Source organism: Telopea speciosissima, chromosome 11 (assembly GCF_018873765.1).
Source record: "Telopea speciosissima isolate NSW1024214 ecotype Mountain lineage chromosome 11, Tspe_v1, whole genome shotgun sequence".
Lineage (NCBI taxonomy): Eukaryota > Viridiplantae > Streptophyta > Magnoliopsida > Proteales > Proteaceae > Telopea > Telopea speciosissima.
The window spans coordinates 44882666-44909625 of NC_057926.1; the positions used below are offsets into that span (position 1 = coordinate 44882666).

Genomic DNA, 26960 nt, shown 5'->3' on the forward strand with positions numbered 1-26960 from the left:
TATGAAATATTGGTAAAGGTTGCTTTTTCATGGCCTAATGTGAGATCAATAGACATGACTTGATTTGACCTAATGCTCCATCCATCAATCTTAGCTTTGATGGGAGTTGTACAGATTGAGGGAGGTCGGCATTGGTGGAGTTTGCTAGGATCACGATGGAATTGATGGTGTTCTCTGGTCTAGTTAGTGGAGCAGGTTTTGACCTTAGTTAGTAAATACATGTATTATAAGCGTGTCCAAACGTTTCAATGATATATGCACTTATATGCTTAGTAAGTTCGGGAACATCAATAAAACGTGTATGGTAATGATACAATACGTGTTTAATACGACTGCTCTGTAAGCAAAAATATGGGCATATATGCACTATGTAACAGACATTCACCTCCTAATAAACAAAATAATAGCATGTAGACAGTGATTTTATCAAAAGGAAACCTCACAACTGAAATGAACACAATATAATATCCCCATTTACATCTCATAAGATTATCACTTAACATATCAGTAAAAGTATCTCATCAAACATAAAAAAGTAAGAAGTGATGTGTTATGGAACCATGAAACTCCCATAAAAGATTATTTGTCTCTAACAAGAAGATGTATATACATTCGTCATATAACCCATGTAATCCACAAAATAGAGTTCATGTCATAAAGAAGAAAAACATCAGTTGTTCATATCCAATGGTGCTTGTGTCTCTAAACCATATGCGAAAGGAGTATTTGAGATATTATGTAACTGACTTAGAGCGCCACCATAGACTAGAGTTTGAATATTATCAGAGTCTACTGCAGATCCAATCCCAAGTTCTATATCAAGCCATTCCGCATCATCTTCCATTCTTGTACCCTTCGCATCTTCAAGACTTCCAACTCCAACTCCATAATCATCTTCATCTATTGGAATCTCAACCAGTTTATGTAGCATTACTGATTCCTTACCAAACATCTCAATTTCTTTCGATTTGGCTTTTATAAGAGAATTCGTCCTTACATAAACCAAATCTTCTAACATGTCAAGAGAGAGTTTGTTTTTTTCTTGGTTTCTACTGCTTAAAAAAACACTCCAATTTCTCTCACATAATGAACTACAAGGTTGATTCGAAATCTGAATAGCAATTTTTAAGCAATGGAATACATCTTCCATGCATAGACTACCATACACCTACAAATATAAAAGAATAAAAATAAATAATGGAGAATTAATTCATTACTAAATTTATAAAAATTAAAAAGAAATGAAATAAAAATGTAACATAGATTAACAAAAGATTCATCAAACTTTTTGACTTATGTGGATGATAATCAATCACTTACCAATGAGAGGTCATGAAATAACTTTTCATCCTTCTCATAATACTCTTTGAATTCCTTGCCAAACTTTCTCTTCTTATCTGCAAAAACCATGGTCTTTATGATATAAATCATTGTCCTTTGCACATCACTCTGGTTGTATGAAATCTTTCCCTCATGCATAAAATAAGGATTGAGAAAGCAGCAACCACATGCACAGGATGTAATATGTTTGCCTCTTTTTCTACTGTCAAACAACTACAATAACCTCTCATTCTTTGATGAGTCTTTGTTGCAACGCTCTATAATAGTATTCCTTGCCCTTTCCATTGCCTCATACAAAAAAGGATTGGTAGCTCCATCATCATAGACTAAGCGAAGGACTATAACAAGAGGCTCTAAAATGGACAACACATCCCTTCCATTTAGCCAAAACCTTGTATTCTGAATTGTTTGAATGACCATTACACAAAATTCATAACTGCAATGCATATTCACCCTCCATTCTACCGATGTTACCATCACTCTTAACAAATCCTCAACTTCAAGAATGGACTTGAGCATCAAAAAATTAGAAGCAAACCTTGTCTTGCAAGGTTTTCTCAACTCTTTGTTCTTTGTGCTTTCCCTCATTAGGGCTAAGACTATTCCATGGTTATACATAAAATTAGCAATGAACTTTGACTTTTCAAATGCCTTTTTGACCCATGGGATTTGTGCATCACTATCTTTCAAGAGTAACTGCACTCCATGGGCAGCACGCATTATCCTATGAATATGAGGATATTTTTCTATTAGTAAAGAAATTGCAACTCCATAGTTGAAAGCATTATCTGAGATAAGTTGAATAACTTTCTCTGGCCCAATTTCTTTTGTTATAGGTTCAAGTATGTCTCTAAGAAACAATCTAGTCTTGGATGCATCGGAACATTCAAAGGAATTGAGATAAACAACCCCCTTGGGTGAGTTTGCAATAACATTAATGAATGCACGCTCCTTCATATCAGTCCATATATCAGACATTATGGTACATCCTAAAAGAAACCTTGTCTCTTTAATTGATAAAACATACTTCAACATTCTTCCTTGTCCTTTGCACTAATTTGGTCCTCAATGTAGAATAACTAGGTGTACTATAACTTGGACCATAACAACAAAGAGAACGTATCATTTGATTAAAACTAGGGGTCTGAATAACGTTAAAGGTAATGTTATTCACAAAAAAAAAATAAAAAAATTGATAGATAATTGTTGGAGACTTGAAGATTGACCCATATGTCTTCTACTGTCTCGGGGGCTATGTGAAGAACCAACATTACATGCAGCCATAGTATTAAATCTCGTCTCAAAAGGGCATTTCGGCTAGACCGAATTTATGAGATACCGAAATTTTGGCGAAATTTTGCCAAAATATTATATTTTTCTGAGTTCGCTTGGCCATTTCAGGGTATAAAATGCCAAAATGACTGAAATACTGAAACAAAATGACCAAAATTTTGATGGAACGATGCATTTTTTAGACTGAAATTTCCGAAACGAGATGACCGAAATTTTTGAAATGTTGCATTTTTCATTTTGACATAGCATCCCGTCTCGGCTTGGCCGAAATTTCTGGAATTTCGCCGAGTTTTTGAACTTTGCATGCAGTAGAACTTTTCCGAGTCCTAGTTTTCTTATTTTCCCTATAATAGTGCACGAAGTGCCTCAGCTTGCACATTACAACTAATTCAATTATCATTCCCTTTCTTACAAGATGAATGATATTTGACCCTTGAAATACCACCCGGTAGTCATATCATTGTCTACTTTTTTATTTATATGGTTGAAAACGTGCTTTTTATCGGATACCATAATATACTTTTATTAAACGTATGATACGCTCACTTAAGTTTTTAATATTATTGTAAAAAAGAAAAAAGAAAAGGTCAACTCACAAACCTTAGCCCTTCCAGATTCCCAAGTTTTATGATAAGGAATATGTGGGTGGGTATTTCAAGGGTCAAATATCATTCGTCTTGTAAGAAAGGGAATGATATTGGAATTTGTTGCAATTTGCAAGCTGAGGCACTTCGTGCACTAAGTAGGGAAAATAAGAAAGCTAGGACTAGGGGAAATTCTACTGGATGTAATGTTGGTTCTTCACATACCCTCCTAGATAGTGGAAGACATATGGGTCAATTTTCAAGTCGCCAACAATTATCTGTCGATGTTTTTTTTTTTTTGAATAACATTGCTTTTAATGTTATTCAGACCCCTAGTTTTAATCAAATGATATGTTCTCTTTGTTGTTATGGTTCAAATTATAGTACACCTAGTTATTCTACATTGAGGAAGTACACTTAGTTATTCTACATTGAGGACCAAATTGGTGCAAAGGTTAAGGAAGAATGTTGAAGAATGTGTTTTATCAGTTAAAGAGTCGTGGTCTCTTCTAGGATGTACCATAATGTTTGATATGTGGACTAGATTGTTTCTTAGAGACTTACTTGAACTTATAATAGAAGAAATTGAGCCAAGAAAGTTATTCAACTTATCTCAGATAATGCTTTCAACTATGGAGTTGCAATTTCTTTAATAATGGAGAAATATCCTCATATTCATAGGATAATGCGTGCTGCCCATGGAGTGCAGATACTCTTGAAAGATAGTGATGCACAAATCCCATGGGTCAAAGAGGCATTTGAAAAGTCAAAGTTGATTGTTAATTTTATGTAAAAGCATGGAATAGTCTTAGCCTTAATGAGGGAAAGCACAGGGAACAAAGAGTTGAGAAAACCTTGCAAAACAAGGTTTGCTTCTAATTTTTTGATGCTCAAGTCCATTCTTGAAGTTGAGGATTTGTTAAGAGTGATGGTAGCATCGGCAGAATGGAGGGTGAACATGCATTGTAGTTATGAATTTTGTGTAATGGTCACTCAAATAATTCAGAAAACAGGGTTTTGGCTGAATGGAAGGGATGTGTTTCAATTTTAGAGCCTCTTGTTATAGTCCTTCGCTTAGTTGATGATGGTGGAGCTACAAATCCTTTTTTACATGAAGCAATGGAAAGGGCAAGGAATACTATTATAGAGTGTTGCAACAAAGACTCATCAAAGAATGAGAGGTTATTGTAGTTGTTTGATAGTAGAAAAAGAGGCAAACATATTACATCCTGTGCATGTGGTTGCTGCTGTAAGTGCTTTCTCAATCCTTATTTTATCCATAAGGAAAGATTTCATACAACCAGAGTGATGTGTAAAGGACAATGATCTATATCGTAAAGACCATGGTTCCTACAGATGAGAAGAGAAAGTTTGGCAAGGAATTCAAAGAGTATTATGAGAAGCTATTTCATGACTTCTCATTGGTAAGTGATTGATTATCATCCACATAAGTTAAAAAGTTTGATGAATCTTTGTTAATCTATGTTACATTTTTATTTCATTTCTTTTTAATTTTTATAAATTTAGTAATGAATTTATTCTCCATTATTTATTTTTATTCTTTTATATTTGTCGGTGTATGGAAGATGTATTCCATTGCTTTAAAAATTGCTATTCGGATTTGAATCAATCTTGTAATTCATTATGTGAGAGAAATTGGAGTGTTTTTGAAGTATTGGAAACCAAGAAAAGAAACAAACTCTCTCTTAATATGTTGGAAGATTCGGTTTATGTAAGGATGAATTTCCTTATGAAAGCCAAATCAAAAGAAATTGAGAAGTTTAGTAAGGAATCAATAATGCTACATAAACTGGTTGAGATTCCAATAGATGAAGATGATTATAGAGTTGGAGTTGGAAGTCTTGAAGATGAGGAGGGTACAAGAATGGAAGATGATGCGGAATGACTTGATAGAGAACTTGGGATTGGATCTGCAATAGACTTTGATAATACTCATACTTCAGTCTATGGTGGCGCTCTTAGTCAGCTACACAATATCTCAAAGACTCCTTTCGCATATGGTTTAGAGACACAAGCACCATTGGATATGAACAATTGATGTTATTCTTTTTTATGACATGAACTTTATTTTGTGGATTACATGGGTTATATGACGAGTGTATATATATTTTCTTGTTAGAGATAATGTTTTATGGGATTTTCATGGCTCTATAACACATCATGTCTTACTTTTTGTATGTTTGATGAGATACTTTTATTGATATGTTAAGTGATAATCTTATGAGATGTAATAGGAGATATTATATTGTGTTTATTTCAGTTGTGAGGTTTCCGTTTGATAAAATCACTATCTACGTGCTATAATTTTGTTTATTAGGAGGTGAATGTCTGTTACATAATGAATATATGGCCATATTTTTGCGTACTGAGCGACCATATTAAACACTTACCGCTGCTGTACAAGTTTTATTATGCCGGATTTTTGAAATGTATTATTGCCGTCTGACCCGTTTAATTTCCATATGTATTCGTACCCATTTTATTGCCGTTCTCGATCTTACTAAGGTTTTGACACATTGGAATCAATTGCAATTGTAATGCCCTAGACCCACGCCACTAGCATGATATTGCTCGCTTTGGCTCATGGGTCTCACGGTTTTAAAAGGCCTCTTACTAGAGTTGTAGACTGGGGTGCTTGAGGTTATCAATTGTCCAGGAACTTTCCCTTTAGGCGATGTGGGATTAAAGTTTGCACTCCCTCAATGATCTCCCAAACCCCTGGTACTATTCCATTTCATGGTGTGGACCCCTCAACGATCTCCCTGGCTGGCTGGTACTATGCCGTCTCTTGGGTATCACAGTAATCATTCAGGATTATCTACATATGTATCTAAATCCTGGCGAGATTTAATACTGTTGGGTGACTTGGCTTTGTTAATTAACTGGACGACTCGTACTTATGGGATTCCAATAAAATGTTGCACATAATTAGGATAGCTAGATCTTTTTGTGGACAAAAGAACATCTTGTTCGTTTTTTTTTGGGTGTGGGTGGGGGTGGGGGTGGGGGTGGGGGTGGGGGGGAGGAGGGGGGAGGGGACCAAAGTCTGGCAGTTTCATTGGCTAGAGAATAAGTGGGGAGAGATATATTCTATTGAGACTATCCTGTCACATTTGTTGAGGCAATGGGTTTCAATTTTCTGTTTTCTTTGTACTTTCCAATGGTGAGATCATCAAGTATTTTTATGTATTTCGTTCTTGGCTGATTCTCAGTTCATCTCAACTAAGCCTTTTCCATCTAAATTGGATGTTGGATGATTGCAAATAAAATTTAATTTCCACTTATCAAAGAAAGAAAAAGAAAATAAATTTGAGAGTTGGGGCTCATGTTATTATGGTAATAGTCTGAATGGTTAAAGATCTTAGAGTGGCTGGTATATGCTAATCTTGTCAATTTTCTATCAACATAACAGGTTTATGTGCGAAAATATAATGTATTCAAGTACTTTTGTCTTTATATTGGCAGTGGGATACTGATGCAGGGTATCCAACTTGCCAGCTTCTGTGAAAATTGAATAGGGTTATATAGGAAAGGTGTTAGAGATTCAGCATTGACGTCCAGTATGGATATAGGGCATCCAGCAAAGCCCATTAAAAAAACATTATTCACATAGATTTATGTATTTAATTTTTTCTATCTTTTGATTTGGGGTAATGTTTTTGTTATTAAACCAATTATCATGGCTTGCTGGATGCTTGTACGTCCTGATTTCTGGATGTTTTAGTATTGGTTACTGATTTCTCTTCTCATGCCAGATAATGCTTCATTTGGGTATGATATGGGTTGGTGGAAAGAGGAACACTTCAATGCTTCAGATGCAGATGGGGATGGTCTTCTGAACCGGACGGAGTTTAATGAGTAAGATTCTACTTGTCTGGATATTTTTGGGTTCTCTATTCCGGATCTTTGTCTGATCTCTTTTGTGCTTGATTTTCTAGCTTCCAGCATCCAGCTGACAGCAATAACCCGAAACTAATTCGGTGGTTGTGCAAAGAGGAAGTAAGGTATATGATTTTTCATTCCTTATTTGTTGAATTAAATTGCGAGTTTATTCATTGTCATACTATTAGGTCTTTTAATTCTTCAAAGGTAGAGTAGTCATGAAGCATATCTGCATAGAAATAAAGAATTTAATGATGTTTTATCTAATCAAGTTTCTCTGTAGAATGTTCAGGACTCTTGAAAAATATTTTGATTCATTATTCAGCTAGAAAGAAAAGGAAGAAAAGACTTTCCTACGATTTGGGTTGGTCTGGTTCAATACTGAACCGGTTCCCTGGTTCAAACTTGATCTATGTTACTATTCGTCTGTTACTGTTCATGCTGTTTGGTTGTTACCAAGGCTGGGATATATCCAGTCGTAATTAATCCAGTCTAAGTCTCAATTAATTCCTATCTAAGTCTCAATCAAAGAAGGGTCAAAAGTAATTAGTAATTAATGCATGTGTGGGCAACATGAGAAGCATTAACTAGCTAATTGTAGATATTATCTAAAGTTGTAAAGTCTTAGACAATATTATTTCAGTCAACAAGTCAGTTTTATTGATGGTTGAGTAAGTCCTTGAAAATGATCAGTTCATCAAATAGTCAAAGAGTCTAGAACTAGGTGTGAAAGTCCCAATGAGAGTCTAGAATCCTCCCAGCCACTCAATAAAAGGGATTGCCTGTAAGAATTTTGGGAAAAAGAAGTTGAGTGAGAATTTTATTGTGTTGCTACTGCTAATCCTAGTACTTGAAGGAATCCGACGATCACACAACACTCTGGACGCACCCTTCCACTTCATCCATCATATTTTAATTCTATGTGCAACTCATCCTTTATTTCTCCTCCTTTATTTATGATCAAGCCCAGGTACCAAAAATATTCACTTTGCAGTATCTCCCTATTATCAATTTAGATGGCCACTTGATTATCACAATACATGTTATTGAGATTAATGTGTTTATTAGTGTGTTTACTCCTATCTGTAGGGGTAATTTGGGACTTAGTATCTTATGTTTTAAATAAGGGTACATTGGTCATGTTTTATAGTAATGAGGGGTAGTTTAGTACTTTAGTCCTTGTAATTGTTCTCTCATTATATATAATAAATGGTGCTCACGGTGGTAGATTAGTCTATCATACCGTGAGTCTTCTTCTCCCCTTCATCGATTTCTTCTTCTTTCTGTGCTCCTATTCTTCTCCTATTGATTGCTTGCTGATCTGATATTGCTACATGATATCAGAGATTAGGCAATCAGTAGCTTCGATCCCTACCTCTGTTTTTTGAGGGTCTTCTTAAGGCCTTCTTCCTTAGGGTTTACAACGACCCATAGTTGTCATGGCGTCCTGGCGTTGGGAGAGGTGGCATATCGAGCTACGCCATGGTGGATGTCAATATATCGTTCGATATGGCTTCCATGGCGACGCCATGGACGCCATACCATGATATGTTGGCATATCGGTCGATATTTGTACATATAAAAGTTAGATTAAATATTTTTTTTTTTAAACCATTTAATAGCTTAGATGCTTTGCTCCAAATCACATACACTAAAGAAAGACTATTGCTATCAAGCTTCAGAAAACAGGTTAGCCTATCATTTGATTTTTACTATTGCTTTCAATTATTTGATAGGTTAATCTATATTTTCAATTTTTCATACTTTCATATACACTAATGGATATTAGTTACACTTTCATGAATTAAACCATAGTGGCATAGTATATTAGTAGTAGTGTAGTACACTTTCATGTTGATTTTTTATGTTATAGGACATATATTATAGCATACTAAATGACATTAAAAATACAGAAAATAAAAAATTAAACATGGTCGACATGCTCGCCATGGCAATGCCATGGCGGGCGACATGTCGATATATCGACGTGACACCCTTCCACCGACTTGGATCGCCGTGACGCCGTGACAACTATGCAACGACCTATGTTGTTACTGCTTGTCTGAAACCCTAGTCTATAACACGTGACAACTAGGGTTTCCTATACTGTTGAAGACTACAAGAAGGATGTTTCACCCATGTGCATGAATCTCCTTCCTTGCTGCTGTTTCCTACAATTGGTGGAGATCCTAAAAAACACAATGTGAAAGGAATATTTTAACAACACAGTTTACAGATTTAGTAAGTTTACTTACAAACATTAGATTTAAAGGTAATTGAGGAACATGAAGAACAGAAAACAAGGACAAGGATGAAGTAGAAGTTACAATACCATGACCAGATGCATGGGTAGAAGTCCATTAGCGAGAATAACTCAAGCATGATAACTAGATTTATGGAAGGAAGAGAACACAGTTGACTTGCCAGTCTTGTTAGAAGTTGCACCAGAATTAATGACCCAAGTAGTAGGAGACAAAGAGGCAAGAAGCGCAGTAGTACTTGTAATGGCTAATGTTGTAGTAGGTGAGAGAATGACTCAAGCTGCTGGACACATTTAAGTAATTGAGTGATCAAATAATCATGAGACACTTATACAGACTGACTACCTTCAGATGAAGAAGCAAAGTTAGTGTCATTTGAGGACAGCACATCATAACTTTTCTCAATTATAGAAGTATTAGCAAGCTGTTGAGCCCACTGAGGTTTGCCATGTTTAGAACAACATTTGTCATCTGTGTGGTTGACCTTGCTACAATGCGAGCACTGATGTAAGGTTTGGTCATTTTTCTGTCCTATGCCTCCACCATTACCGCGTCCTCGGCCTCCCCGTGACACACGACCTCTTCCAGAATCACAACCACGATCATCAACAATAAATGCAGAGTTGTTCTTGGAAGAGGAAGGGGAGTCAAACTTAGCGTGAGGGAGATATGATACGCTGAATGCGACAAAAGGTTTCGTTTATGGAGGGAACCATTTCACCATCAAATATTTGATTTTTGATAGGTTGCAGATTGGGATCTAAACCAGACAGAAATTTGGCCACTTGAAACTCTCCATGCTGAGTCTTCAATAGATCCAATCCGTAGTAAGGGGTTGGTAGACATTGAGTTCTTCTCGTATGCCATTGAGTGTACAATTATATTTTCTCACAGATTTGTCACCTTGCTTAAAAGAAAAGATCTTCTCATAAAGATCATACACTCTAGACATGTTCTTATCGCGAGAAAAGCTTCCCTTTAGATCATCCCAAATCCCTTTGCAGTAATATGAAACATGACATTTGCGGCAATTGATGGATCCATACTGTTCCATAACCAGACCAATTGAGTATCGTTCTCATGTGTCCATTCAGAATATCTTTAGAATCAGTAGGAGGCAGCAACATTAAGTATTTCATCTTGCCCTTGGCATTGATAGAAACCTTGACAGCTTGAGCCCATAATAAATAATTGCAAGCACCGCTCGAACTTTTAGCAGTGATCTTAACATTAACATTATCAACAAATGGTTTTGGATTACCCATGACAGAATTGTTCAAGAGATGGTAGCAAAGATCTTAGAACAATCCAGTAACAATCAATCAGCCAACCAGCAGCAGCCACACCAAATCAGCAAGTATATAATAACACCAGATCAGTCACAAGATCATATCATAGATCATAAAAGGATTACCAGCAATTAGAGATGGCCAACCAGCGAGGGAGAAGACCAACCGGCCAACAAAAACCCAAATCCCAAGAGATGGTTCCAACCATCAATAGGAGAAAACCGTAGCGGCAAATCTGTACCTTCGATGAGACGAGAATTTAGGTAAAATAGAGGGCAGTATTGGTAGGTTAATAGCCCTAAATAATTAGGGCAATCCAATGGCTGGATAAAGAATATGATAGGCACAGAAATAGAAACTAAAAAAAATTTTAGAATTAGTTACTATCAAGATACAACGATCTATTTATCTGATCAGCACCAAACTTGGAGCAATAGGGGTGCCTTGTCTATAAGAATGATCCAAGAGAGAGCTATTGATTGGAGAGAATGGAATGAATCTCGAATCTCTAATTGGTAAAGCTGTATATTTATAACAAAAAAGCCCTAATAACAAATATACCCTCTCTTACTGTACCACACATGTGTACCCCTACTTAATGTACCATGCACATGACTTAATAAACTAAGCTGCAAGGGTATGACAAGTATACCACTGGGGTACAACATAATAAGCTACTTAGCAGAACAGACAAATAGGGCATGGATAGATTTTGCTCTCAATTAATTGTATAAGAAAAACTATTAACATCGAAAGTATAACAACCCCCTCCCCCCAACAAATGTTAAAATTATATTTACATGACTTACTGCATTTGAATTGATTTAATTATTCAATTGTGGTTATTTTATTTTCTGGTTCTAGCAAGATTTTAGAGCTGGTTTGTAGACATATTTGCCTTGTCATGACTACTAGACTCATAAGATTTTCTTCTTAGGGAGAGAGATACCGACAAAGATGGGAAGATTAACTTCAACGAATTTTTCCATGGACTGTTTGACATGGTAAGAAACTATGATGAAGAAGGTCACAATTCTTCGCATCTTACTGATGATTCAATGGAAGCGCCAGCTAAAAGATTGTTTTCCCAGCTTGATCAAGATGGTGATGGGTAATGATTGATGTCACCCTTCTTTCACTAGTCGTAGAATGTGTTTAGTTACATTTTAATTGGTTGATCTTGCTTCTTCCTTTCTTTTTTAGGTATTTGTCAGAAGAGGAACTGCTACCCATCATTGGAAAACTTCATCCATCAGAGAGATATTATGCAAAACAACAGGCAGAATATATCATATCACAGGTACTATAACTTAATTGAGTAGGAATTTATTATTATCATTACTGTTGTTGCTCTTCTTCTTCTTTATTCATTTGGGTTTTGAAGTGTGCACTTCACGAACATAGAATATTTGAGATTGAATGTTGAATGTTAATATATAAGTGCTTTTTAGCTAATTAATGAATCCGAGCATGACACACACGTTCCCATTAAGAGTTCGTTGTAGAGGCATCAAAAAATATTTGGACAGATGCACTACATTATGCTACATCCCTGATTTTTGGTATCAAGTACCCCTGTGAAGTGTGAAGAGGTTTTGTTGTTCCCATGAGCTTGATGATGTAGCCAGTGATTTACAGAAAACTGCTAAAAACAGCTTACCATTGCATGAAGCTCCCGCCACTGCTTGGTCTGGGTAGGGGCAAAAATGTACACAGCCTTACCCCTGCTTTGCGAGATGCTTATTTCTTTTTAAGCTTTGAGTTATGTATGTTGTCTGGTTTTATAATTAATTTACTTCCTAGCTTATTTTGTGCTTTTTGAAAGATTTCTACAATGTTTATTGAGGTTTAACATGCACTTGCTGTCTTAGTGGTTAGTGGTTGTTAATGTGCTGAAGCAGCTTTCAAATTGTTCCTACTGAGTTTGGATTTTTTTTATTTCTTCAAATTCTCCTTTTAGTTAGTCTTATTGGACTCTTACTGTTAGTAATGAGGATTTATGGTGTCCTGTTCTGATGGGGGGTGCTGGACAGACAAATGTCCTTTGCTAATCCTGGAACTTCAATTTCTTGAACACTTGAATTAAGAGTGCACAAAGTCTTAAGACTTGGGGTTTATACTGTTAATTTTGGGCCAAAAATTTCTGGCAATGTGACCTTCAGGATTGAAGTCATCTATAGAGTTTGATCTGTCGAAAAGTAAATCACGATTTTGGGATTAGAGTTTGAATTGTTTCCTTTTTCTATTGTTGTCTTGCCTGTCCAAAAAAAAAAAACAAATATATATATATAAAATAAAAAATAAAAAATAAAGAGAATGGGCCATAATAATTAGGTACGACAATTGTAATAATTTAATGGAATTGGGGAAAAAAAGGATGGGTATGGTATATTTAAGAATTATAAATAAGCAAATTCACAAAAAAAAAGAAAGAAGGGATTTCTAATTACCATTAAAAAAACCATCAAGATATGACCTGGAAGGAGATATAGGAGTAATCGCATCAAGATACTACCTGCAAGGAGAAATGGGAGTAGTCATTCTACCTCAGTTGGAATCTTAAAGGGGGGTTTTATGCCACCCTTGGGCATTAGAAATGGAGTCTACAGATAGCTTTTCTTGACAAAAGCAGAGTCTATACTGTGGTTGCTTCCATAGAGATTGTGCTACAACTCTTGTTGGGTTGGGCAGTTGATGAATTCTTGAATAGGGCAGAGCCCAAGGCCTGGTCTGATGAAGCGTCAATTTTGCCCGTAGAGAGCACTCCTCCATTATTCCTTTTTATCTTAGCAAAATGAATTGTTATTTGTCAGAGTGGAAAAACAAAATGGAAAAAGGAATAGTTCTTTAAATATTCATTTAAAAAAAACAAGGAACCTTCAATAGGATGAGATTTTTATTTGACAAAAGTCAGAAAATAGCAAGTTTCCAACATGCACTCCTAATTTGGTGTTGAGGTCAATTTTCATTGAACAAATTGGAAATAGAATACATTGGGTGAACCATATGATTCTAATATAGTTCTAGATTGGTAGGAGACCTAGTAGAAGCCAATAACCAGGATCTACTATGAATTGGAAAACTCGGATAGTCTAAAATTGGGAATTTTGGCCAAATTAGGTTAGGGTTTGAAGTTAGGGTTGAGGTATTAGATTTACCAATTCTTTGTCAAAAAATGATTCAGTTTTAGGGTAAAACCATGAGACTAATGGGAAATAAAACATATGGAGAAACCAAGAGAACCATGGGAAGTAAAACATATGTGGAAATAAAGAGAACAATAAGAACCCAAATATATTAGGTTAGGGATGGGGTAATAAATCATAAGTACTCAAGTTTCTCCATTTCCTTCTATATTTTTGCAGTGCCAATCTTTTCCTCAATAGTCATATCACTATGAGCTTTCCCCGGTTGATTTAGAAGGTCTTGATATCAGATTGGTCGACTGTAGAACAGTAATGGGGATGCAAAGAGAACCAAAACAAACCACTCGGGCTTCCCACCATAAGGTGTCAATCGGATCAAACACCGATTCCTTCAACGAACCACCCGGGCTTCACACCGCAAGGTGTCGATCGGATCAAACACCAATTCCACTAGCCTTGATCTAGTATAGGACAATCTTCAAAGAAGAAGACAAGATGCAGTAGCTTGCAAAGCATAATTAATTTTCAAAAGTGGAGAGTATGGTGCTCCATGATTTCTATTGCTTATATAATCACCCAAGGGCCTTACTCCTATTCAGTACCATAGTTCAATATCTCGCGATATATCGGTATCTCGGGCCTACCGAGATATCCGAAATATGGCGAAATTTCGCCGAAATATTGCATTTTTTCTGCAATATTTCGGGAGTCCATCTCGGTGGGTATTTGGCCATATCTAGGCCTGATACTTCATGGACACCCTTATTTAAGCTAAATAAACACATTTAAACCTTCATATTGCAAAAAAATGAACTCAAAGTGGTGTTTTGGGCTTGCACCCTTGATTGACAGTATACGGTCGCCAACCCTAATGTATAAATAGTAAATACACATTGATTAGGCAGTTAAAGATATAAAAGAAATTTAAACAAACTAATTAAAACTCATAAGACATAATTCATAAATCATATTCTCATAAACTCCATAATAGTCAATGACTCGATAGTCAATACTCAATAGCTCAATAGTCAATACTTTAATAGGCAATACACAAAGTGTCAAAGTTACAAACTCACAACTCACAAGTTCACAAATCAGTGAAATCACAACTTACAAGTTACAAGTGCTAATAATAGTTGCTGTGCCTTCCTGGATCAACCCCACTCATGGCCCGCTGGAGCCGACGTCTATTGTTCTCTGTTTGAAGGACATATGTGGACCACGGTATAGTTTCGGAGAAGAAACGAGTGTAGTCATCCAAAAGTGTCATGTAAATGGAGTTATCAACATACTGTAGGTAACCTATCCTAGGATATGGGCTAGGGTTACCAATCGGTCCAGCCTGTGAAGAAGATGATCCAGTATGATATGATGTCGGCGGAAGTGGCATTGGCACTGGCTGCATGTATGGCTAGTGAGGTTGGTAGCTAAGGTATGCAAAGATGTCATCTACAAAAGATCATCCAGTATGTCCCTGGGAGGCTGGGACTGGGACTGGTAGTCATAGTCCTCTACCCCACTAAACTGCCCATGTCCATATCCATATCCATATCTATATCCACCGTGAGATTGTGATGCACTATAATCCGATGACAGTGGAGTTGTATGTGCGTCAAAAGATGGGACATGCCAATGCCCAGTCGATCCTCCCTCCCTATCACCCATACTCAAACCGCCAACAGAGCTAGATAAGTCATCAATGTCCATATAATCAGCTTGTAACTGTGTTTGTCGACCCTTATGCTTCCTACTGTATGGTTGTATGGGGGCTTTTGAGGGTGGGGGTGCGGGGTCAAGTGCACCATGGTCCGTATCCTGTGTGGCATGATCAAATTGTGTCTCTCCAGTGAATTGGACTGGCTCTACAGACGCCGTATCCTCGCCTACCACATAACGCTCTTGCATTCCATCAAAATCTTCACCATCACCATCACCACCATCACCACCATCATCATCACCTGAGGACCTAGACTAGTCATCATCATCAGCAACATTGCCACCAGTGGGTTGGAATGGTATGGGTGATGCTTCCCGTGCATGTATCTGACCCTCGTCAGCCATATAATCATCCACATCAGCACCAATCCCGGAAGCTATCACGGGGTCGGGCCTACCTCCCTCCTAATCCAACACTGACTCACCTCTATCCCTCACCCAATCCACAATAGGGTCCTCATCGTCTGAGTCAACTTGAAAGATGTCGGCGAGGTCAATAGTACCCCTCTGTCCCTCATGTCCCATGCGTATGTGTTGCAGTTTCAGCCTCAAGTTGTAGTACACATACACCATGTCAGATAGACGTTCAGACCCCAATCTATTGCGCCTCTTGGAGTGGATGAGCGCAAAGGTACTTCAGTTCCTCTCACAGCCAGATGCGGAACATGTTTGGGCAAGGTCCTTGATTGCTATTCTGCTTAAATTCTCAACCAATTCCCCATACAACACCCACCATTCAGCTGCATTATAAGTTTACAACAAAAAAAGACATGTGTCAAATGTTGTTTCAAGTTTCAACTTTAAATACATATGTAATTTAAAATTTAAAAGAATTAGATATTGAATTGAGTACCAACATCACCGCGTGCTCTACCATGTATTGCAGCATCGGTTCCAAAACTTCCTAATGCATCACTAAATATCTTCATCTACACCCATGTGGAAAATAAGTAAATGGTTATTACTAATTTTTTTTTTGAGGATAAAATACTTATTACTAATTAGTAATTACTACTTGCTAATTATATTTCAAATGAATTCTAAGACTCACCTCATTGTTGCAAATAGCTTTTAGTTAACCATCTGGCTCCAACTTCCTCACTACTTGTTTCACAGCATCAATAAGTTGAGTTTTCAACCCAAGCCTATTATTATATTGATACTTGGGGTTCAAGTAGTATGCTGAAATTTGACATAGAAAAATGAGATATTGTCAAATGCATAGGTAATTAGTAAATAGTAATACTATGAATTAGTTACATAAAACAAATTGACTCACTAGCCTTATGCAGTCGATGCATAAGTTAATTCTCCCAGCGAGCATTGATGATATCCAAGAAGTGCTTGCTACTGCGAGGAGCTACACTGTAGACACCATCTTTCATCAAGTCCATTGCAGCATATAGGACTGGCATGGTTGGGCCCTTGAGAGCGGAGTCAGCAATATGTAGAACTTTAACTACTGGCTCCAAAACTTTCACCACTTTGTTTAGTTTTGTCCAGAAGTCCTCAGATAACATGGTTGCTTGTGCTTCCCTCCCACTTACAGTATTTGAACCCTTCCATCCAAACCACTCTTCAGTAGCAAACATACTTCTCAGCCCGGCCTTCTTTGTCTCAATACATTTAAGGGCAATGTAGTTGGTGGCAAGTCTTGTGATGCCCGGCCTAACCAAATCACTTCCACATTTTTTCCTCAATAGATTGAGTGCAAAGGAGTGGTTGTATACAAAGTTGGTAGCTTGTCTTGTACTTTCATCCACAGTCTTCATCAATTTTAACTTTCCCATATCCTTTAGCATTAAATCAATGCAATGGGCTGCACAAGGAGTTCAGAAGAGCCGGTACTTACTGTTGTTCATCATCTTCTCACTGGCTAGCTTGAAGTTACTTTTGTTGTCCGTTACAATCTGGACAACGTTCTCAAATCCCACATCTTTTTCAACTACTTCCTTTAACAATCTGTAAATGTATTTTGCATCCTTTATCTCTTTGGATACATCTACAAATTTGAGGAAAACTGTCCTCCCATCACAATAAACCATAAAATTGATGATGGATTTTCTTGTAGGCCTAGTCCATCCATCTACCATTACAGTCACCCCATATGTCTCCCACATACTCTTCATCTCCCTAATGTACTCATCAATAAACATTCATTACCTCATATGGGGTGTGGCCCTTGAACCCTGGGCCAGCCTCTGCGATTGTATCTATTATGGTATCATAATGGGGCCCTTGTGCAGTGTTTGCTGGGATGGTATGGTATAACATCCACTTAGCTATTGACTCTTTAACTAACCCCTTCATCCCCTTCCATGCTTCTTTGATTCTTGGTTGACTGCTTCCTTTCTTCCTATTCAACTGATGGTGGTATTGGTACTGATAGAGGTGTTGGGGCTGCCTTCACACTTTGTGATCTTTTAAAAGGATTGAAAGATCTAGAACCTCCAGATGTGCCGGCTCCTCCACTACCCCCTACTCTCTGTCTTTGGTGATCATCTTGAAAACTAATTATACTCCTTGAAACAGTCCGTCGAAAGTCCCTAGCCTCCTCTGCTGTTTGTATATCATCAGGTACTGCAATGTCATCATCGTCATCATCATCATCATGGTATTGTCCTCCTCCTCCCATTGAACTCCTCACTGTATCCTCAAGTTGTTCTCTTATTCTCTGCTTGTCAGCCTTCCTCTTCTTCTTTCCCCTCAAACTCTCACCAATCTCCCTAGCTACTTGCACAGGTACCATATGGCAACCTACAACATCTTTAGATCCTCCAGTCAAATGTTGTTTAAGTCTACTGGACCCACCTTCCAAAAATTGCATGTGACAATAGTTACATTGGGATTTTCTCTTATCCCCATCAATTGGAGTGCCATGTAACCATGCAATGTCACCCCTATGCTGGCTGGCTGGCCTCTGTTCTCTTTGTTGTCTTTGTTCTCTTTGCTCTCTCTGCCTCCTCTGTTGGCTACTTTCCCCTACCTTTTGCTTTCCCTTCGCACGTTGTCTTTCCAATCCGCCATAATATTACTTGTTTACTACAATGTAAGTAAAACAAATAATTAAAAACTTTATGTAGAAGCACTTCAATTGAGACTTTTAGAATACTAAAACAATTGTATAGCTATTTAATATTTTTCCCCTAACCCTTATATTTTTCTCATAATTAAAAATAATTTTTTATATATAATTTTAATATAAATATTGACCTAACACAACAAAATCGAAAATTATTAAACATAATATATATCTAATGCATTTCAAAACATGTAGAAATTACTTTCATATTTTTTCATTATTTTTTAAACCTAAAATTTATTTTTATTTTTTATTTTTTACATATTTTTCTTAATATTTGAAAATTAAAATAATTATTTATGGGCAGAAAAATAAGTTCGGCACCGTGAAGCCGTAGATCAGCCATTGGTGTCTAACATATATTTAATTCATCCCCATCTAAGTTATATTACTCCTAAGTTTTGCCTATTTTAGTTGTAGGAAAATCAATTTTTAAAATCAGAAAAAAAAAAAAAAACATATGGAAAAAAAATTTCGACACCGTGAGGTTGTAGATTGGCCTCTGGTGTCTAACATATATTAATATCATCACCATACAACATGTATTGAACATACTATTTTCAAAAAAATTAGTTTTAGAGAAAAAAGAATTACCTTAAATAATGAAAATGCTTGGAGGATGTGCTTGGATGAGGCTCCGACGTGTTTCCGGCGATAATGCGTCGAAAGCTATGAAGAACAATGCTTGGAGAGTGGAAGAAAACCAAACAGAAGAGAAGAAATGAGCAAAGGAGAAGGAAAAATAAGAGGTTTGCAGGTCTCAGTCGATATATCTGCGAAATAATGTATATATATGTCCATGGTCACGTGACCTTTTAGTGGAATAAGTGGTCATTTGCAATATTTCGCAGATATCGGCCTATGACCGAAATATGCCGATATTTCCAAAATTTTGACCGAAATTTAGTATTTTTTCATTTCGTAAATGCATTTTGTCTCGGCCTTGGCGAAATTTCCGAAATTAACCGAAATTTTACCGATATATCGTGAAATTTAGTTCCATGTTAAGTACTCCTATTCAGCCTTGGAGTATGAAAACTCCTAGCCGGCTAACACTATTCCACCTCCCTTTTAAATTCGTGGGAGTGTGGACCCAAAAGAAAAGAAGAAAAATTACAATAATTAAAGTGGTGACTTAACTCACTTAAATTGAACCACCGGTTCAAGCTAGCTTTGGACCGGTTCAATTTAAAACATTAAAACATGAAAATAAACTAAGCATATAGCTAATCCCGTATACAACTTATGTACCCCTACTTTAGGTCTATAAAAGTGACTTATTACATTGAAAACCCATGGGACCAAAGGTCCAACATGTATAGAATCCAACCCTAGACTTATTCCTAATAAAACTAGCCTATTTTGGTGATGAATCTGCATTAGATTCACAACCAGCTATACTAAAAGAATGTGACTTTGCATGATTCCCATTATGGTTTGGAAAAAGAATAAAATAAAATCAAAGAGTAGTTTTAAGCTGTCAGCAGTAAGAAGTCCAGTTTCCAAAACCAAATCAACCCATCATTCGTCTGGTACCTAAAGACACAAACTTTCCTTGAAGCAGCCCATTCCAAGAGGGATCAACCAAAGTAGCAAACATAGTGCGCATCTGTGTTGCTTCTTTCTTTACGTCCAAAACATAGTTGTCAAAGCGACTAGGCGACCCAAGGCGTTGGAGGGGATCTTAGGACACAAGGCGCCCTAGGCGTGCATTAATGGCATGTAATATAGGCTACAGCAATGATAATTTTATATTATTATGTTTATATGCAACATAGAAGTCATATGCAATATGATATGATTATGCTAATAATGGCCTAATAGAGAACACTTATGTATAATAAACAAAGCATAGGACATAATATTAGTATATTCATCAAAAAAATAAAACAATAAATATGAGTCAAAGTAAGCTCGTGATAACTATGATCCAAAATTCTCGTAAAAATTTGCAACCAAAACTGCCAAATGGCTATTTGTTTATTTGAGAGGTCACTTCATAGACTTACTATTTCTGTTCTCAATCCCACCTAACTCTTCATTCATCAACATTGAACTTCAATGCCATGGGTTTTAATGCTACAGCTCATCTTCATCCATATTTTTGTAGTTTAGAAAAGAAACCCTTGAAATCAGAGTGAGAAGAGGGTTGATGTAGGTGGAAATGTAACATTTGAGGTTGCCTCTTTCTTTAAATTTATGAACCCTAAGTTGGTTTAGGAAACTTGAAATGAGGAAGATTTTCATACTTTCTAGAGCTTAGCTTTATTGGAGAATACTGAACTTCATGGGATGCGAGAAAATTTTAGGGTTTCAATGGGTGACAAAATTGTGTAAGTTGTATTGGGTATGATTAGGCAAAACAAGATAATGTTTGTAGGTTTTAGGGTGCTAAATTTCCATGACCTAGATACATTGTGATAAGGCTGGTGAACGATTTACAATTTGGGGATTTAGGTCTAAATAGTTTGATGATCGTTGTGTATCATCTATTAAATTCTGAAGTGTGGTGAGTGTATAACTAGTGAACAATTGCCCAATGAACTATGCCCATTAGACCAGTAAGCTATTAATTGATTTGGCTGGTTGTAGTATTATTTGGGGAAGTTTTGGTTCATTATCAACTAAGGAATTCAGTATACAATGAACTGCTTTGAACATTGTTATGAAAGATAATACTAACCAGAATCTGAAGAATAAGAAGTGAAGAGATGGGAGAGAAAGGGGGACTGTCTAGAGAAGTAAAGTTGATACTGGCAGACCCCCCAAAGCCTTTATTTATATCTAAAAGAGTGCATAGCAACAAATTCCTATTTGTAATAGGAATCAGAAATAGAAACTAGTTACAACTCCTATGTTACGTGCAAGGTAATTCTAAAAATAAAAGGGAAAGATAATAGAGAAAGATAGAGAGAGAATAGGGAAGAAACCCACTTCGAGGGGGAGGGGGGGGGAGGAAGACCTCCAAATGTTCTTTTGAGGGAACGACCTCCAATGCTTTACGCAAATATTTCATTCATAAAAAACCCGTTACATTATCCTTCTAATTTATAGAAGCCTACCCACATCCAATAACTAACTTCTAAAGAATAGTTCCCACATCCAACTCCCTTCACCCAACTCCTAAAACTTCTCCCAAATCTCCCACGTACAATAACTCCCTAATTAACTTTCCAATAAATAAATAACTATTAAATAAGATAAAATAGAGTACGTAACAATCCTTCACCCTAAAATTGGTCTTGTCCTCAAGACCAAATAAAAATAAAAATTATTCCACTCGGATCCCAAATCTTGATAGGGAAATTCCCAATTGATGAAGTAGGCATCTCACGATGTATCGACCGTATTATTTTGGAGGATGTAGTATATGATCTGCAGTTGGGATCCCTTGTCTTCTTCCTCTTCTTCTCTTTCTTCTTCGCCTCCTTATTCTTATTCTTATTGTTCTTCTTCTTTTTCTTTTTCTTCTTTTCCTTCTTCTTTGGCTGCTCTGGGTGCACCGTTTTAGCTTCAGTCTTAATTGCATTGACCACCATATCTTCCCGCAATTTCTTCATTTGCTTCCTCAACTCCGCCAAACTTTGTTGAACACGTTGATAAACTTTAACTATCTCGTTGGAGATCGTCATCATGTCCCGAATGGATGAACGCATGACCTCAATGATCTCAATCTTCGTACCCATAGCCGTAGGATCAACCAGCTTTGATACCATTTGTTACGTGCAAGATAATTCTAAAAATAAAACAAATAAAAGGGGGAAATAATAGAGAAAGATGAAGAGAGAATAGGGAAGAAACCCACTTCGGGGGGGGGGGGAAGACCTCCAAATGTTCTTTCGAGGGAACGACCTCCAATGCTTTACGCAAATATTTCATTCATAAAAAACCCGTTACATTATCCTTCTAATTTATAGAAGCCTACTCACATCCAATAACTCCTAAAGAATAGTTTCCACATCCAACTCCTCTAACCCAACTCCTAAAGTTTCTCCCAAATCTCCCACGTACAACAACTCCCTAATTAACTTCCAAATAAATAAATAACTATTAAATAAGATAAAATAGAGTACTTAACATCCTACATACACTAGGACTCCAAGACACTAAGTCACAATAGGAGGGAAAACCCCTTATAATAATTAACATTCCCCCTCAAGTTGGATTATACATATATCAAAAGAAGGCTCCAGCTTGGACCAATAAGAATGGATACTAAAAGCTGCACCAGTCTTGAATAGCAGTTGTAGACGTCAGTGAGCACGAGAGTGAGACAAGCATCATTTAGGTAGTAATATCAACTCAAGCACACAAATCATCAGCAACATCAATAGATAATAACTGTCGTGTCGAACAAATCCAATCAACAACGAGCAAAGTAGGAGTTAGTGAACACTAACAATCCACAATATCATATCAACAACAGCAATATCAAAAGCACTTAACAAAAAAGGCTAGTAGGAGGTAGCACTTCACAACGAAGGCTAGTAGGAGGTAGTCATCTTCTCAAAGAAAGATAAAAGTGTAGCATCCCAACGGCTACATCAAAAGTCCTTTTCAAAGAAGGCAGGTAGTAAGTGGTATTCTGCTCAAACAAAGGCAGGCATTGAGCCCCAAACAGAGGTCTCAAATTAAAACTTCAATAATAAATAGGGAATGTAACTTATTGCAAAATAGATAGGCAATATGGGTTATTTTGCGAACCAAATAGGCAGTATAGGTTACTTCAAACTAGATAGGCAATATAGGTTATTGCGGACCAGATAGGCAGAATAGGTTATTGCGGACTAGATAGACAGTATAGGTTACTGCAGACCAAATAAGCAATATAGGTTATTGTGGATCAGATTGGCAGTATAGGCTACTGCGAACTAGATAGGCAGTATAGAGTACTGCAGACCAGATAGGCAATATAGGTTACTGTGGACCAGATAGGCAGTATAGGTTATTGCGGACCACATAAATATGAATTATTGCTAAATATCATCTTCACAGATAAAATTGTTGTTGAGGACACGAACAAATAAATAATAGTAATATTTAGAGAAAAACAATCTTGAGTTGATGACTTGAGCAGATAAGAGAATAATAATCTTCAATAGCAAATAATCTTCAATCTCCCCCTCACGTGTAGCATTACTCGTGGACCAATAATGGCCATCAATAATCAGCATCTCAAAGGATGAGCATCACAAAATATTCAATAATCAAGAGTAGCGCTGCAACAAGATTCCAATGAAATAATCTCCAATTCACCTCTTCATGGTAGAAATAATCTCCATGCAAGTAAGATCCCAATAAATAATTTCCAATCTCCCTTCACAGTAGCAAATAATTGTCACAAAGTGTTAATCTTCTAAAAGTTTAACAATAGTTGTCATGCCATCTAGGCTACCCAAGGCATTGGAGAGGATCCAAAATCAAGGCGACACCAACAAGATGCCCAAGGCGTCTAGGGCGCCTAGATGCCCAAGGCGTCTAGGGCGCCTAGACGCCTTGACAACTATGATTGTAACTCCAAATTGATGTGATCGATTGCCCATCATAGCAATTAAATTTGCAAATATTCAAGCTACTGGCAATTCTGAAAATAATTCATGCAAATCCGGGTTCAAAAACCCTGTTGGGGCTTGCTATGGGCCCACACAAGTGCCTGACATGTCAATATGTAATGGCAGTGGCAATCTCGTAATTAAAGAAAAGTATATAATCCAATTAAGCAAGCAATGGCATTCTAGTAAATAACCGGAATGTGCATGGCTATTGGGTAGATAAAATAGAAGGAATGGCATAGCCGTAATTAAGGTGAAATCCACTTGTAAGCACAATCCAAGCCAAAGGGTAAACTTGGAAGCAAAAGAAAATTTGAGACATGAGTTGATTAGAGATAAAGAGGGGGCATATTAGGAAATGTGTGAATTAAGGGAAAAATAAGAAAGCCTTGGAGAAGAGGAAGTCAACAAGAGGTAACGTGATTGTCTTTCTTCTCCTTGACAGGCATGCATAGTTGTCAAGGCGACCCAAGTCGGTGGAGGGGTGTCTAAGTGTGTAGGCAACGGCGACCAAGTGTTATTTTTTTATTTCCTATAACATTATATAGTTTGCTACAATATGTACCTTATATCATAAAAAAATCAACATTAAGCCACATCAACTCATCAAAAATCAACATTGAGTCACATCAAGTCATCAAAAATCAATATGGAGCCACATTAAGTCATCAAAAATCAACATAAAAATAGAAGACAACAAAACTGAAGAAGCAAGCTATTGGAAGTTTGAAACAATAAAAAAATACACTTGGTTTATATGTTCTTGGAAATGGTCATTTTCAGGCATACCTAGTCTCACATTTGGTTTATACTGTAATTAGAAAATATGATCTTATCAATAAGTAATTAATCTGCTCTCGATTTAAAGAAATGTTTTTGTTCTCTAAGAAATTTGATTGATCAAATGATTTTATTTTTACATGAGACTTTTTATATTAGGTAGAGCACAAAACCAGCTTTCCAACAAATCCAAGATTGCTTAAATCTGATATATATTGAAGGAGTTATGTTCCGGTCAAACCTTATTTGGTGTGCCCGAAATCTGTCAAAATCACTCTGAATGAAAATATTTTTTTAAATATCAAAATAAATGAATATTTTACCGCATTTTTAGTTTTTAGCAATGTTTTACCATATTAAGATTTATGGAATTTTTTAGATTTAAGAAAAACCCCAACATTATAAAGTTGAAAATTTCACCTACCACCAAAAATCTAGTTTTTCTTCTTGAACTGGGGGTTGACTTTTTATCCTTTTGGAATTTTATTTTTTAACTATTTTTATTGAATTCAAATAGGGGGTATTTGCTTATTTATGACTAATATCTTGAGTAAATGAAGAACCTGGTTCGATACCAAATAAACCAGTGCAAGGCGCCCTACAATAAGGCTGCAGTCGCCCTACAATCAGGCGGCAGCTGCCTAGGCACCTAGAAATCCACTTGGATGCCTTGACAACTATGCGTGACAGGGTGCCGCCTTGACAACTGTGCAGTTACGTAACCAGCAAAGCAAACAAATGCGAGAAACAAGGCATTGGGGGGGAGGGTCTGGCGGTAACTAAGGGAGAACCTGCTCGAGATGAAGAGCCTACGCCTTATCTTCTTCAACCCATAGTTCAAGAATTTGCCCGGTAATATCTCGGTTTTTGAAAAAACTGAGACGAGATTGAAGGCGAAATGGAGAAATACAACGTTCGGGTCGAGATCTCAGTAGTCTCGGTCATCTCGGTGGGAAACCTTAGTATACAAACAATTATTTATGCAAACCTTGGTATACAAACACTTATTTATGACAGAAAGCAGGACACACACTTACTTAAGCCAGAAACCAGGAAAGACACTTATTTATGCCTAATATCATTTCAATAAATGTTTTTATATTATTATTCATAAATAAGCAAATGCCCCCTATTTAAATCCAATAAAAATAGTTAAAAAATAAAATTCCAAAAGGATAAAAAGTTGACCCCAAAGGTTAAGAACAAAAATTGGATTTTCGACGGTAGGTGTAATTTTCAACTTTTAAATGCCATGTTTTTTCTCAAATCAAAAAATTCCATAAATCTTAATATGGTAAAACATTGCTAAAAACTAAAAGTGCGGTAAAATATTCATTTGTTTTGATGTCTAAAAAAATATTTTCATTTAAAACGTTTTTTACAACATTCGTGCACACCAAATATAAAGCTTCCCGATAAATCCAAAATTGCTTAAATCTAATTTAAATTGAAGGAGTTATGTTTCGGTCAAACCTTATTTGGTGTGCTCGAACGCTGTCAAAATTGTTTTGAATGGAAATAATTTCTTAGACATCGAAACAAATGAATATTTTACCGCACTTTTGGTTTTTAGCAATGGTTTACCATAGTAAGATTGATTGAATTTTTTATTTGAGAAAAACCCCATCATTTAAAAGTTGAAAATTGCACCTATCGCCGAATATCCAATTTTTGTTCTTGAACTGGGAGGTTGACTTTTTATTCTTTTGAATTTGAGTTTTTAACTGTTTTTATTGAATTCAAATAGGGGTTATTTGTTTATTTATGAATAATGTCTTAAGTAAATGAAATATAAAAACATTTACTAAAACGATATTAGGCACAAATAAGTGTATGTCCTGCTTCTGGCATAAATAAATGTTTGTCTTAGTTTCCCACTAAGTCAAACTCCTATTTGGACTTCGATTTTTCAACATTTGATAGTGTCATTGTGTTTAAATGGCGCAAATTAGGCTATATACCAACTTTCATGACTAAACTAGGTAAAAAACCCACCAAAACTATCAACCGACT

At 36.5% G+C, this 26960-nt stretch overlaps 1 protein-coding gene and 1 long non-coding RNA gene across 3 annotated transcripts in view; one reads left to right on the forward strand and one right to left on the reverse strand.

Moving 5' to 3' along the window:
• Window positions 1–26960, forward strand: part of LOC122646352 (calumenin) — a 36601-nt gene that overhangs the window by 5578 nt on the left and 4063 nt on the right. For both annotated transcript variants that reach the window (XR_006330597.1, XM_043839899.1), the window contains exons 2-5: window positions 6995–7097; window positions 7178–7243; window positions 11609–11782; window positions 11875–11971. Coding sequence is in view for 1 of the 2 variants with exons in the window: in XM_043839899.1 (XP_043695834.1) it covers window positions 6995–7097; window positions 7178–7243; window positions 11609–11782; window positions 11875–11971 (440 nt within the window). In the remaining variant the exon portion in view is untranslated. The remainder of the gene's footprint in view (window positions 1–6994; window positions 7098–7177; window positions 7244–11608; window positions 11783–11874; window positions 11972–26960) is intronic.
• LOC122646353 lies at window positions 13109–20242 on the reverse strand. The gene is made up of 4 exons (XR_006330598.1): window positions 20005–20242; window positions 16909–16911; window positions 13187–13683; window positions 13109–13147 (listed from the first exon to the last, which is right to left on the reverse strand). It is a non-coding gene; the product is annotated as an uncharacterized LOC122646353 (long non-coding RNA).